Genomic DNA, 16,001 nt, shown 5'->3' on the forward strand with positions numbered 1-16,001 from the left:
TATATGACAACTGATGCTGGTGTGTTTACGTCCCCGTAACTTAGCAGTTCGGCAAAAGAGACCGATAGAATAAGTACTAGGCTTACAAAGAATAAATCTTGGGGTCAATTTGCTCGACTAAAGGCGGTGCTCCAGCATGGCCGCAGTCAAATGACTGAAACAAGTAAAAGAGTAAAAGAGAAGAATACACTTTATTTCACATTGCTTCAGTCCACTCACCTGGCAAAAATGAGTAGTACCTGTATTTCTGTATTTCAAAGGGCCAGCCTTGTCACACTCTGTATCACGTTGAATCTCCCTGAGAGCTACATTAAGTGTACACATGTCTGTGGAATACTCAGCCACCTGCACATTGATTTCATGAACAGGTTGTTCCATTGATCAGATCAAGTGGAACCCTCATCGTCATAAACGACAGAGTAAGTGCCAATTCAAAGCAATATGAATGAATAAACATTAAATCTGATTGAGTATTCTGAATGCTAAAGGGTTAACCATACCTGTTTCTAATTCCATTTTATCGTAAAATATCTTCAAGTCACTATTGTGTTCAGTCAAAATTTCATACACTATTTTCATTTCTTCTGTGTTTTTTGTAGGGTAAGACACAAAAATATCATACGTTGTTTTCTTAGATGTTTGTGCTTGAGCAGTTGTGGGACTAAGTAATGGCGGAAGTAGCTTCTTATTGATATCCACAGAAACACTTTTAAACTTTTCTTTGATATTTTCATTTTCATTTAATCTAAAGTAAAAAAAAAAAGAAGGTAAAAAACAGCAAGTTCAAATTAAAGAAATAGCCTAGCTATAGGAAACCCATCATATGAGGGGTAACTTTAGCAGTATACTTTTATCACCATGAGTAATATCAAGAAATATGACACACACATGCTATAATTATAATTTTACTTTAATGAAATTTCTTGGTGCTTATCCAAAAGGGTGAAATTAACACTAATTTTCAAAAGAAAAAATATTTATTACCCTAAAATAAAACTAAATAAAACAAATTTCTCATTTGTATAATTCCTCCTGCAACTATTCTGTCATTTACTCTCTCTCTCTCTCTTTCCTCTTCCTCTTCTTCTTTTGTCTCTGTGATTTTCTCTTTTAACGTGTGTGTGTAGCATTCTTCTACTAATTACCTACCACCAAGCCTAGTATGTGAACTCGTCCTGTACCTTTTATGTTAACTCTTTCTCTCCATGATGTAAAGCATTAATGATGAAATACTAATTTTCAAAAGAAAAATATTTATTACCCTAAAATAAAACTGAATAAAACAAATTTCTCATTTGTATAATTCCTCCCATAAATACTCTGTCATTTACTCTCTCTCTCTCTTCTCCTCCTCTTGTCTCTCTAATTTTTCTCTCTTAATGTGTATGTGCACATACATGCATATGTGTGTGTGTGTGTAGCATTCTTCTACTCATTACCTACCACCAAGCCTAGTGTGTGTACTCAGCTTGCACCTCTTATGTTAACTCTTTCTGTATCACTCCTTCACTTACTGTCCACTTTCTCTCAATGATGTAAAGCATGATTAGTAAAATCAACCACCCAACATTTATATCAGTTATTATTATACAGATATTTATAAGATAGCGAGCTGGCAGTATCATTAGCATCCAGGCAAAATGCTTAGTGGCATTTCATCCATCCTTACATTCTGAGGTCAAACTCCACCGAGATCAACTTTACCTTTCATCCTATAGGGGTCAATAAATTAAGTACTAGTGAAACACTAGGGTTGATATAATCAACTAGTCCCTTTCCAAAAATTTCAGGCCTTTGCCTTTAGTAAAAAAAGATTATTGTATCGATGTTTTAAATACAGAAACACAAAAACAAAAATGTGTACAAGAAGAAACTTACCGACAATCCATATATTGTATGTTACTTATAACTGGGGGTAGATTTTCCATTGTCTCAGTATACAGGGGAACCAAAATAACATCTTCAGCTTGTCGTCTATAGCAGAGAGCCATATTGAATTCATCTTGGCAGAACTTGGAACTTAAGTAGGATGTGGTTAAAATTATAACAATGCTGTTGGCAAAGAAGAATGAAGAATTTTAAATAATTCATCTCTGTGAATGATGATTTCTTTACAAGCTAACAAAGAAACCTCTAGATGGCCACTCAACTATCTAGAAATAGCAACCAAATCTCTCTCAAATCCGACTGTCCCTGGTTTTATTACACCACACAAACTCTCTTTTCGAAAATGATCTAAATTTAAAAAATTCCATTAAAAGTTCATGTAATTGTGTTGAGTCAAAAGTTTTGCAATATTTGTGTAAATTTAAGGTGGCAAGCTGAGAGAATCATTAGCACACCAGGTGAAATGCTTTCCAGCATTTTGTTCATCATTACATTCTTGGTTCAAATTCCAAGATATTTGGTGATATGCTGTGCTTGCAAAGACCCATCAAGCCAAATGAAATCATAGCTGCAGCCGTTGTTGGTGTCACATAACAGACACCTCTGTCGGTGGCACATACAAAGCACCTTTTGAGCGTTGGGCCTCACAGAGGCAATGTGGCCAATACTGATGTCGTGGAACTAGCAGCCATCCTGGTGGCACATAAAAAACACCTTTCAATGGATGGGCATTATGGAGGCAATGACCTGTGGCAATATGCTATGCTTGAGAAGGAAGATCCATCAAGCTGAATGAAATTGTAGTCGTGGCAGATACTGGTTTCACATAACTAGCAGCCATGCTGGTGGCATGTAAAAGCACCCATTACACTCTCAGAGTGGTTGGCGTTAGGAAGGGTATCCAGCCATAGAAATCATGCCAAATCAGACTGGAATTTGGTGCATCCCCTCAGCTTACCATCCCTGGTCAAATTGTCCAACCCATGCCAGCATGGAAAACAGATGATAAATGATGATGATGATGTTGTTCACTTCTCATAAACCAATCATTCCTTAACAATGTTGAAATAGTCGTTAATGTTGCTGCTGTTGTTTAACCCCAAGTAAGCTCTGATTGAGCATGTTTATGATCAAAGTCATTCAATCCATGACCATCCCATTCTTTTATTTGTCAGGGACTAACATTGTCTAATGTATCCTTTATTTAAAGAAGGCGAGATTTGATATGAAGGAGATTTGGCTGCAATTTCTAGCAGGTAGAATGTTCTTGTAAAGGCTCTCTCAATAACTGTCCATAGTACATAGCAGAAATGGTAACACTTTGCAGTATTGAAGTTCATACAATTACATTTTGAGTTCTAATGCCACATGGGTTCCTTCTATTTTCTATCTTACCAGTGTCCAATGTATTAAGTAATTATGTTTATTAAACCGAACACCAAAATTTGTGGCCTTGCCTTGTGTCAGCCAAAAAATATCATTATATTAAATATATTAAAAATATCATTATATTAAATATATTAAAAATATCATTATATTAAATATATTAAAAATATCATTATATTAAATATATTAAAAATATCATTATATTAAATGTATTAAATATAGGTGCAGGAGTGGCTGTGTGGTAAGTAGCTTGCTTATCAACCACATGGTTCCAGGTTCAGTCCCACTGCATGGCACCTTGGGCAAGTGTCTTCTACTATAGCCTCGGGCCGACCAAAGCCTTGTGAGTGGATTTGGTAGACGGAAACTGAAAGAAGCCCATCGTATATATGTGGGAGAATATACAAAAAATAACAACAGACGAGGACAGGTGGTGTAAATAACAAAAGTATATATTAGTATGACGCTCGGGAATACGGAAAGTCTTTGACGTTTCGAGCTACGCTCTTCAACAGAAAGAATACGGAGACAAGGAGAAAAACACGGAGAAAAAAAATTGAATAGTGTTCAGTCAACGGTCAATCATAATATATATGTATATGTATATATATATGTGTGTGTGTTTGTGTGTCTGTGTTTGTCCCCCCTATCCAACATTGCTTGACAACCGATGCTGGTGTGTTTACGTCCCTGTAACTTAGCGGTTCGGCTAAAGGCGGTGCTCCAGCATGGCCGCAGTCAAATGACTGAAACAGGTAAAAGAGTAAAAGAGTATCTAATACTGAGAAAAATAAGAAAAATAAAATTACCACTTGCATCCAAACATACAAGAGTATACTTTTTCGGGCCAAACATCTTGGTCAACTTTTATCCTTTTATTGAAAATACTTATGTTTGGATTATTCTTTTCCAATGAAGCTTTTAACAAATTTGCCTTCTTAGAATCTGTATTGCAGTAGGAAATATACACATCGTTCCCATGATTTTTTTTGGAAATCTGTAAAAAAAGAAAAAAGTAGTTGTAACAACAATCATTGTTTAAAGTAAGCCATCATGCTTGATACCTCCTAGACAAGTATTGGATTGGCGGATTGCATTAGCTGTGGGCTTATGATGTAAAACTGGCACTTCATCAGTTACGCTGATGAGGGTTTCTGTTGGTTGCTCCAACCAATGGAATAGCCTGCTTGTGAAATTAACATGCAAGTGGTTGAGCACTCCACAGACATGCATACCATTAATGTAGTTTTCAGAGAGGTTCAGTGTGACACAGAATGTAACAAGGCTGGCCTTTGAAATACAGGAACTACTCATTTTTGCCAGCTGAGTATACTGGAGCATCATGAAATAAAGTTTATTGCTTAAGGACACAATGCACTGCCAGTAATCAAACTCATGACTTTATGATCATTAGCTGAATATCCCAATCACTTAGTCAGACACTTTCACTGATGTGAAACAATGGGTGGCAATTCAACCTATATACCATTGAGAAAAGCTCCAAACTGGTGACACAGCTGAGTTTTTGTCAGGGAAATAAGTAGGAGTTATTCATTAATCTGATGATGTAAGAAGGGAGAATTCATTGCTTCAACGAAGAGTATGTAGTAGCCATTAGAGCATCATTGGTAATACACAATAGGAGGAAGGAAGGCCATGTATTAAACTGAAAATGACCTCACTAATAATAATGTCCCCATATTTACATATGCACTATGAATTGAAATGAAAAATATACATATTATTATGTTTGTGATAATTTAAAGTTTTCACTGAGTAATATAGAAATATTGTTTCGATTAATTATATGATAATTGTTCAGAATTGTGACAGGCAAATCAAGTACAAAAAGAACACATATGGAACTGAGTGACAGGGTTCTGTGTAGTGTCTGAGGTGGTTCTGACATGGAGTCTTATATCTCAGCTTCTAGAACCTTACAATTTAATGCCACCACTGCTGCCAGATGATTTTCATCTATTGCTGATATGTTTCTGTGTTTTTTAACATTATACATGTATAACAGTTGTCTTCTCAAGACTAATACTACAGTTTATGAGGCTTTCAATGATGTATCTACTTTAAGTATGATTCAACAGTTACTATTTTGAACCAATATTGCTTCTGCCACTAATAACAAATAATGTAAAATGTAACAAAGAGCTATATTACCTTTGAAAGGGTAGATTTTTCCCAGGTTTTCTTCAGCACTTTAAACCTCTCAAGACACTTTTTATTGGAATTGCTAATTTCATTTATATCACTAGTGTGAAGTACAATCTTGAGGCATTTCAAAGGAAGACCAATTTTCATCCAGTTACAAGCTGACTCAACCATTGTGTTAAGAACTGGAATATAACCAAAGCCCTACAAAATTAAGACAAAAAAAAAAAGAAATAGAAATCTTTTTGTTTTGTTTCCAGCAATTAAGCACCATCTTTAGGTGAAGGCATAACTTTGTGGTGAAGAAGTTTGCTCCCAATCAAAGTTCTTTTATAACACATTCTGTGACCTCATGTGTGCATGTGCATGTGTGTGTATGTGTGTGTCTCTCTCTCTCTCTCTCTTGCTCTCTTCTGTTTTTGATTGTTTAAATTCTTCCTCTGAAGAAGGAGCTGGTTTCTAACAAAGATAGAAAGCTCCATCTTTGGAATGTAGATAACAAAAACAATGTCACATTTTAAACCTGAGAAAAGTCTTGCATAGTTTTACTGCTCTACTTATAGATTGTATTTGTAATGCGCGAATCAGTTGGTTAATTTCTGTTTTTGAAAATCCAAGATTATCTAGATTGACAGTTAGGCATTTACTTACAAAACCAAGTGCTCGAATTATTATTCATATAAATGTAAATTTGTAATCCAGATGTAAAATCTGGAGGTTTTGATGCAGTTGTCCATAGTTATCTTCTTTTTCTCTGATTTTCAAAGATATTAACATCAACTGGACAGCTAACCTCTGTGACAGCACATACTTTTTCTTGTCTGTCCCAAACAACAATATCCAGCCTGTTATGTTTACACTTGACATATGATTTGATGGGAATGTTCCACCAGTATTCCTTGTGTTGATGTTTGTATACATATTCAATAACAGGGGGATACTCTTTATTTATTCCGGAACTGTCTTTTTCCCAAATGGCATTGTATATTGGTTTTTGCAATGTCATGTCACATAGGGAGGTAGTACCTTGATGACAATTTTGGGAGCTGCTAATCACATGTGTGATGTTGTCCACAGGTTGTTGTTGGCACTCCGTCGCTTACGACGTCGAGGGTTCCAGTTGATCTGATCAACGGAACAGCCTGTTCATGAAATTAACGTGCAAGTGGCTGAGCACTCCACAGATGTGTACCCTTAACGTAGTTCTTGGGGATATTCAGCGTGACACAGTGTGACAAGGCTGGCCCTTTGAAATACAGGCACAACAGAAACAGGAAGAAAGAGTGAGAGAAAGTTGTGGCGGAAGAGTACAGCAGGGTTCGCCACCATCCCCTGCCGGAGCCTCGTGGAGCTTTAGGTGTTTTCGCTCAATAAACACTCACAATGCCCGATCTGGGAACCGAAACCGTGATCCTATGACCGCGAGTCCACTGCCCTAACCACTGGGCCATTGCGCCTCCAATGTCGTCCACAGAAATATTACATAATCTACATTTACAGTTGCATCATAGAATCCAAGGGCATCACTGTCTCTTTTGTTGATTAGGTGTTTAGTAGCAATCTCCTGTTCTTGGATTGCAAATGCATAGCCTTCAAAGTGTGGTGTGATGTAGCAGTTGCGAGTCCAAGAGGGGCTTCATGTCATTGTTACTATCTTATTGAAGTCTTCAAGTAACATACCTATGCATGGTTTTTTTTTGAGGGGGGGGATTATTGAGCGTTTCCCCCCCACCCCCAGGTCTTCTTTGAAGTATGCTAGTCCAGCTGATTTGGGGTTGTATGGGAGCTCATCAGGAGGAGAGTACTTCCTGAAGAGTTCACTTCCAACACGTAGGATGTTTCCTTCACTTTCCAGCACTAAATTAATGTATTTATTTTGTTGCTGTTGTTTAGCAAGTGCTGTCTGAGAGAGACTGTGTGACATTCAAAGGCTATCTGCACTGATCACAAGCCTCCTACCTCCTTTATCTCTTCTTAGGCAGAGCCTGTCAATATCACTATTTTTGTGGAGATTTCCAGTTGATGTTAGAATCTTGTGGGTTTTAATGTCTATGAAGTGGATTTCTTCTACAGACCAGTCAAGTATCCCAAAAGTTGGAATCAGCACTGGTCCTGCAAATGCATTGAGGGATATTGTCTTGTAAAAAGGAGAGCTCAGAATGCCATATTTTTCTTAGTCTGGTGTAATATTCTTGGGTCACTATCTTTATTCACAGTACCTTGGTATGATATATTTTCATCAATGCCTAGGTACCTGTAGCATTCTTTGTGTGGGACAAGAGAGATAGTGAGATTATTGATATGTAGGTTTTGTGTCTGGGGGATTAACTTTCTCTGTTCAACAATCAAATAATATTTCTTCTGGCCAAATTCCACTCCTATGTCAATTGAAAATGTTGTTATTAATTGCAGTTGATTTTTTTGGCATTGTTAACATTTTAGTATAAATCCACAAAGAAATTATGGGTTACATTAATATCTCTTGAAGTTGCAGACCCTAGCATGTAGCCATTTGTTTTTTATATCAGGAATGATAATGGTATGTATGTACGCATGCATGCACACATACATGCACACATATATGTTTATGTGCTTATGTCACCTTGTCTTGACATGTCTAATAAATAATTGTCACTTTCATATAAGCAGTGTCATTCATTTCCGATATTCTGTAAGAATGTACGTGTGTTCAAAGCAAAATATGACCTTGCATGGAAACAGGTAAAGGTTGGTGACAGGAAGAACATCCAGCTGTAAAATAGTTGCCTAAAAAAACTCCATCCAACCCATGTAAGCATGGGAAAGTGGACACTAAAATGATGATGATGCTAATATATGTGGCTGTATGGAGGTGCGGGCATGGCTGTGTGGTAAGAAGCTTGCTTCCCAACCACAGTCAGTCTAACTGTGTGACACCTTGGGCAAGTGTCTTCTACTATAGCCTCAGGCTGACCAAAGCCTTGTGAGTAGATTTGATAGACAGAAACTGAAAGAAGTGTGTGTGTGTGTGTGTGTGTGTGTGTGTGTGTACTTATGTGTGTGTGTCTTTGTGTCTGTGTTTGTTCCTCCACCATCACTTGACAACCAATGCTGGTGTGTTTATGTCCCAGTAACTTAGTGGTTCAGCAAAAAGGACCGATAAAATAAGTACTGGGCTTACAAAGAATAAGTCCTGGGTTCGATTTTTTCAACTAAAATCCTTTAAGGCAGCACTGCAGCATGGCCACAGTCAAATGGCTGAAGCCAGTAAAAGAATAAAAGAAAAGAATATGAAAGTGTGTGTGTGCTCTTATTTTGACATCATGTGATGACTGTAAATGTGCAGCACCATCATACAAGCAATGTTATTCATTTCCAATCTTCCATGAAAACAGGTCTTCCTCTTCATCTACCACCAACAATGAGAGTCATTAAAGCAGAACAGAGCTACCAGAAACATCTCTCATTTGTGAGCTGCATGGTCACCTTGTTAGTACTGGTGCCATGAATAAAACACCCAGTACACTCAGTAGACTGGTTACTGTTAGAAAGGACATCTAGCTATAGAAACCATTCCAAAATAGACACTTTAGCATGGTGCTGTCTTTAGACATATTGGATATTTTTGAACTGTCCAACTCATGTTAGCATGATGATGATGATGATGATAGAATTAGTTAATTAATCCAAACGTTCCATAGAGAATTATGTAAGAATACAAAACTAGAATAAAAAGATACTTACTTGGTTTCCAGTGCCAAGTAAAGGAGTTATTACTGTCGTGTCTTGAGAATTGAATATTGGCATAAAACCTCGAAACATATCTCCGATTTGATCGTGAATACTACTTCCTAGGTTTCTGTAACATAAAACATGAAATTAATGAAGTTCAATGAAAATAGAAATATTTAAAACAATGCCAACTATGAAGGAACTCTGAAAGGATGAAAGGTAAAGTTGACCAAGTGGCATTTGAACTCAGAATCTAGACAAAATGCTTAGCAGTGTTTTGTCCAACATGCTAACAATTGTGCCAGCTTGCCACCTTAATAGTAATAATAATAATAGCAATAATAATAATAATAATAATAATAATAATAATAATAATAATAATAATAATAATAATAATAACAACAACAACTACTACTATTACTATTATTATTATTAAATGTTATGATTTATATGGAAGGTGGGACATGTAGAGATTCCCATTTGGTGTACACAACAGAATGCACCAAACACAATTTGATTTATGTTGGTTGTACAACAGAACAATTAAACAAAAGATTCAACAGGCACGGATATGATGTCAGGCAGAGTAACAGTAGTTTGACAGAACTTGCCAAACCTTTTACATCAAACAGCTGCAATTTTGAAAAAGACTTGAAAGTGCACATTCTCAGAAAATATTCTGAATCTGCTACACTTTCATTCCTCAAAATGCATGAGGAGAAATATGTTTGTGAGTTAACATTACGCCCTGTAGGGATGAACAAAACGAAAGGGGGATTTCATCATGTTTCCACAAAACTGTTTGATTAAATGTTCTTCTTTTTCTTTCTGCCAGTTGTAAACTTGAAAATTGAAGACTGATGATGTCATTCCATCGATGTGGGAACACTAGTTGCCCTCGTTCAAATTTTGAATTTGAATTTCTATAATTTTGAATTTCTATGTATCACTTTTCATTTTGAACTTGACAAAGACAGGCTGGCTGTCGAAATACTGTTCGACCAATAAAATATCTATTGCAGTCACATCATGCTCTTCACATTGTCTATTATTATTATTATTATTATTATTATTATTGTTATTATTATTATCATAAAGGCAATGAGCTGGCAAAATCATTAGCATGCAGGGCAAAATGCTTAGTGGCATTTCATTCATCTTTACTTTCTGAGTTCAAATTCCACCAAAGGTTGACTTTGTCTTTCATATTTTGGGATTGATAAAATAAGTACCAGTTGAGCACTGGGGTCAATGTAATCAACTAGCCCCCTCCCCAACCCCCAAATTTCAGGCCTTGTGCCTATAATAGAAAGGATATTATTATTAGTAGTTTGACTTCTGCTTTGTATTTGTACAAGTTGACTCCAAGATCTCACCCAGAAACCTCAAGAGACAACAAGTTAGAAGTTCAAGTTGGTGTTATGCCTAGGGTGTCATATATTTGGTTTTGTAGAAGGTATTGCTTTAGAGAATGTTTAAAAAAACATAAGAAAATTATAAGTTTGTTTTAAAATTTGAGGTTACATAGACAGTATTTTACGTAGGATATGGGCAGTTCCCATGAGCACTATCTTTTGAATTTCTGCCATTTTGGGGTTTCCTGGTATCTGAGCTAGGTAGGAATCAGCCCCTTTTGCTAACGTTCCTAGGGCACCTATGACAACAGGTATTGTTTTAGTCTTGAGGTTCCATATTTTGCCAATTTCTATTTCAAGATCTTTATACTTGCTCAGTTTTTGGTAGGTCTTGACAGATACATTTATGTTGATTGAGACAGTCATATCAATGAGGAGGCATGATGTTTATCTGAAGTCCTTCAATATAATGTCTGGCCTATTTACATCGATCTTTCTGTCAGTTTGAACGGTGAAGTCCCAGAGGAGTGAAATGTTATCATTTTCAAGCACTGAAGGTGGTCTGTGTTCCCACCAGTTTTTATCATGGGGCAGGTCCAGGTTTTTGCAAATTACCCAGTGAATATACTGTGCTGCTCTGTCATGCTTGTTGAGATACTCTGTAGGTGCAATAAGACTTCATATGGAGACAACATGATCAATGGTTTCATTTTGTTGTTTACATACATGACACGTTGGGCTACTGCCATTCTTTAATATGTTGGCCTGGAAGCTCCTTGTAGGTAGGCATTGATCTTGGGCTGCTATGACAAACCCTTCTGTTTCCGATTTTAAACCAGAAGACACTAACCATTGATAGTAAGGACTTTGTCAACATTGGCATTATTAGCTCTCTTTGGGTATTTGCCATTGAGGGGTTTTTCTTGCTATTTATCAGTAAGAATATCTAAGGCAGCAGTTTTAACACAGGTTTTCATATGCTTAGCTTTTTCTGTGCTTGTTTCCAGTACATCTAATTCTGTGATTTGTTGTATTAGGAACTCACTTAGATATTCCTTTGCCTGTTTTGTTACTGAGTATGATGCTTTCTTGTTTTTGTGCTTTAAGACAAGTTTTAACATCCAGTCATCAGAGTTTTTCAGGTAGGTATTTAGGCCAATTGTGGCAATCTTCATTGTTAATTCCAGTTATAAAAGTCCACAGCTACCCTCTTTTCTTGGCAAGTAAACTCATTCTATATCTGCATTAGAGTGGTGCATTCTATGCATTGTCAACAATTTTCACATTTTCCGGTCAAGATTACACATTTCAGTAATTGACCAGTTAATGATACTGAAACTGTAAGTCACAACCGGTATGACTAAAATATTGATTGCTTTGATCCTGTTTCTAGCATTCACCTCTGTCTTGAATATTGCCCTTATCCTGTGATGACATTCTCTTCTGATCCTTTCTCTCATCATTGGATGTTTGATTCCATCACCTTCAAATATTATATTATTATTATTATTATTATTGAGTGAGAGAGCAGCAAATGCCATCAAAGTAACACTGGGGTAAAATATACGAAGCCCAGTATACCTATCATGACTACCCGTCTGATAAGGGTACACCAGGCACATGCATCACAACCATACATGCATGACATGATGACCTTATATCAAGGTAAACAGTACATGACTTTGCAAGTTAGAATTTTCTTCAGGCTGAGTAGTCTATCCCACCTAAAAGGTGTCTGAATAAGGGTTGTTTAAGGATGTTGAACAAAATACCCATGTTTCCAGAGGTGAATTATTCAAACTCCAAAGAATTCCTCTCAACACATGGCTATGATGCTCCCCCACTACTACTGCTCGTGATCAGAGATGCACATATCATCAGCCACCAAGGGACATGCTCAACTAGTTATGATCAAACAACTGACAAGCAAATCTGTGGTATTGAGCAGAATATTTGCTATAGCCTGTCTTTTATACCAAAACAAAATAATGTACATAACACTTCCAATCAGTTAAGATCAGAAGCCATGAGGGCCAGTGCCTATCAGAAGCGATGCAGGCCATATTATTACTGTTATTATTATTATTATAATTTTTATTATTATTATTATTATTATTATTACTATTATTATTATTATTATTGAGAATAATCCTTGTAGCAGTGTGGTAACAAGTTTGCTTCCCAACCACATGGTTCCAGGTTCATTCTCACTATCTGGGACCTTTGGCAAGTGTTCTATCACTGCTTGACCTTAGCAGTTTGGTAAAAGAGACTTATAGAATAAGTATCAGGCTTTAGAAAAAAAAAAAGTACTGAGGGCAATTCATTCAACTAAATTCAGCATTGCTGCAGTCCAATGATTGAAACAAGTAAAAGACAAAAGATATATTATTATCATTTTTGTCTAATTAAGGCACAAGTCCAGCAATTTTGAGGGGAGGTGAGTAGAAGATACCATCAATCCAAGTATCGTACTTGTTTTTTTATCAACCCTGGTGGGTGGGGGTGAAGGGCAAAGCTGAATAGGGCAGGATAGAAGAAAAGGAAAAAAATTTAATACAAAAAGTAATATTACCTTTCAAAACATGCAAGTCTTGAAAAAGGCATATCTTCTGGTAATGGTTTGGATAACCAACAAGAAAAATATTTCCTTAAATCTAATTCTTTATCTGCAGCAAGCCTAGAAACATCAACATTTAGATTTTTGTCCAGTGCATGGATTAAAGTTTTACTTGCAGCACTGTAATTATCTGAAATAAAAGAACATTTGGGTATAAATTATGAAAGTTGTACAGTTTAAGAGTATATAAAAAAGGGAAACTGAAGAGCAAAATGACAAATAAGTACAGGCTTAGCTGTGTGGTTAAGAAGTTTGCTTCTCAACCATATGGTTTTAGGTTCAATCCCACAACATGGCACCTTGGACAAGTGTCTTCTACTGTAGCTATGGGGACACCACAGCTTGAAGATACAGACATGGCTCTATGGTTAAGGAAGTTTGCTATCTGACCATGTGGTTTTGGGTTCAGTTCCACAGTGTGAAATCTTCTGCAAGTGTCTTCTACTATAAGCCCTGCACTGACCAAAGCTTGTAGGTCTATGGCTAAGGAAGTTTGCTTCCCAACTATGTGATTTTGGGTTCAGTCCCACAGCATGGCACACAATGATTGATCAATGATACAACACATAACAACTGATCAGTGACAAAAAGTAATACTACATTTAATGATTGATAAATGATACAACATCAATGGTTGATCAATGATTGATCAGTGATACAATACTCCATGAATGATCAATGATACAATACACAGTTATAGAACAATGATACAACATACAATGACTGATTAGAGATATACTATATAATATCTAATGAATGATACAACACAGACTGTGACTGATCAAAAATTCAACATAAATCATTGATCAATGACACAAACATGATGATTGATCAATGATACAACAATGTTACAACACACATTGATTTATCAGTGAGACAATACACAATGATAGATCAATAGTTGATTAATGATACAACATTCACAATGACAAACAGCAATACAACACACTGACCCCTGTAGCAAGATTTTAAATATTTTTCAACCATCTCGTTGCTTAATTTTCAGTGAATTTTAATGTGAATATTTAATGTTTAGATACTTACTAGGGAAAGCTGACACGATGAGCAAATCAACTTTGTCTTTCATCTCAAGACTTGTGATGTCTCCCAGAAGAAGCTCAATTGTACAAGGACCTTGGATGGTTGGGAGGGACAAAGTTTCAACTGTCTTTAATCCCATTGTTGCAGTTTCCTGAATAAAAAAAAAAAAAGAGAGAGAGATTCTAATTAATTGGGCAGTGACACAGCATTGTTTAGGATTTGGAGATAAATCTCTCAACATCAGCATTAGAAGCAGCAGCAGCAGCACCACCACCACTACTGCCGTCACCGCTGTTGCCACCACTACCATCACTGTCATCATCATCATCATTACTGTTGTCATCATTACCACTACCACTGCCGTCACCGCCACAGTAAAAGTGTTATGTAACTGTGCATATGTGGGTGCATATATATCTATCAATATATGTATGCGCTTGCAGATCTATGTCTATATGTTTACTTTAATATCTGTTTGTAAGTGTATCTATATATATCCCAACATGCCTATATATGTATTAAATTATTTATAATCTACTGCATGTGTATGAGTTTATTAGTACGGGCATACATGAATGTATATGCATATATATATGTATGTATGTATGTATGTATGTATGTATGTATGTATATACAGATATGTTTTAATTGGTATGTATCAATGTGTATGTAGCTGAGCATATGTATATGTGTGCGTGTGTATATGTATGTACATATGTATATGGGTGCATATGCATATCTATATACTTTTCTACTTGTGTATATATACGTGTATAAACACATATACACATGCGTATATACATGTGTATTTATAGGTATATGATAATAAATTTTTTTTGTGCTTATACACTTGTATGCATCCATCCATGCACATTATTGCCTATAATATATATATGCAATTACTTTAATATAAAGTATTGTATTTCCAATTGTTAAATATGCATATTTTGTATATGCATAAATCTATGTGCATGTTGTGTAGCCAGATATTTTTGCACGTATGTATGGAAGTATATTTGAGTATATATAAATTATACATTAGTATCTTGTTATGCTGCCCTCTATCTATATATGCAAATATTTATTTATTATTTTATAAATTTTATAAATTTTTTTTATATATATTATTTTACCAACAAGTTCTTATAATTCTTTTTATAACTATTCTATTTTCATTGAATATTGGCAGAGTACATATACACACACACACAGGTGGCCTCATCTTCTTTACCACCAGATGTGTCCCATTGCAAAGTGTTGGTGGATCCAAATTCCTTAATAACATTACTGGAGTACCTACTTTAAGTTCCAATCTGTTGGGGGAGTAGTCCTGGAGGCTCCAGTGAATTGAGAAATTCTGTTGGATAGTTTACCACCTCTTCTGGATCTGGGATTGTATCAACTGACTTATAGATGTGAGAACTTCTAAGAAGGTACTGCAACAGCTGCTCATTAATTTTACTTACAGTGCTATTTTTTGGAGCCAGTATTATTCTTTCACACAGCCAACTGAAATTGCGATAATTTCTTGACAAATGGATGTAAGGGAGACAATCAATTTCTGAAAGTTACTTCACAAAGAGTTATCTCCCTTCTCCATGTAACCCAAGAATGGTGCTTTCTGCTCCCAGAGGGCCCATTACTCATTAAGTGAAGACACACACACACAGGTGGCCTCATCTTCTTTACCACCAGATGTGTCCCATTGCAAAGTGTTGGTGGATCCAAATTCCTTAATAACATTACTGGAGTACCTACTTTAAGTTCCAATCTGTTGGGGGAGTAGTCCTGGAGGCTCCAGTGAATTGAGAAATTCTGTTGGATAGTTTACCACCTCT

At 36.1% G+C, this 16,001-nt stretch overlaps 2 protein-coding genes across 5 annotated transcripts in view; one reads left to right on the plus strand and one right to left on the minus strand.

Moving 5' to 3' along the window:
* The window catches only part of LOC106871104 (endoplasmic reticulum lectin 1), a 488,243-nt gene that overhangs the window by 323,462 nt on the left and 148,780 nt on the right, over positions 1-16,001 (plus strand). The window lies entirely within an intron of this gene.
* Positions 1-16,001, minus strand: part of LOC106867918 (uncharacterized) — a 42,395-nt gene that overhangs the window by 13,873 nt on the left and 12,521 nt on the right. For both annotated transcript variants that reach the window (XM_052971625.1, XM_052971624.1), the window contains 7 exons: positions 14,167-14,314; positions 13,078-13,252; positions 9,160-9,274; positions 5,446-5,640; positions 4,083-4,270; positions 1,879-2,052; positions 501-745 (listed from right to left, as the gene is read on the minus strand). In XM_052971625.1, the coding sequence (XP_052827585.1) occupies positions 501-745; positions 1,879-2,052; positions 4,083-4,270; positions 5,446-5,640; positions 9,160-9,274; positions 13,078-13,252; positions 14,167-14,302 (1,228 nt within the window). In that variant the 5' untranslated portion in view covers positions 14,303-14,314. The remainder of the gene's footprint in view (positions 1-500; positions 746-1,878; positions 2,053-4,082; positions 4,271-5,445; positions 5,641-9,159; positions 9,275-13,077; positions 13,253-14,166; positions 14,315-16,001) is intronic.

Source organism: Octopus bimaculoides, chromosome 11 (assembly GCF_001194135.2).
Source record: "Octopus bimaculoides isolate UCB-OBI-ISO-001 chromosome 11, ASM119413v2, whole genome shotgun sequence".
Classification (NCBI taxonomy): Eukaryota; Metazoa; Mollusca; class Cephalopoda; order Octopoda; family Octopodidae; genus Octopus; species Octopus bimaculoides.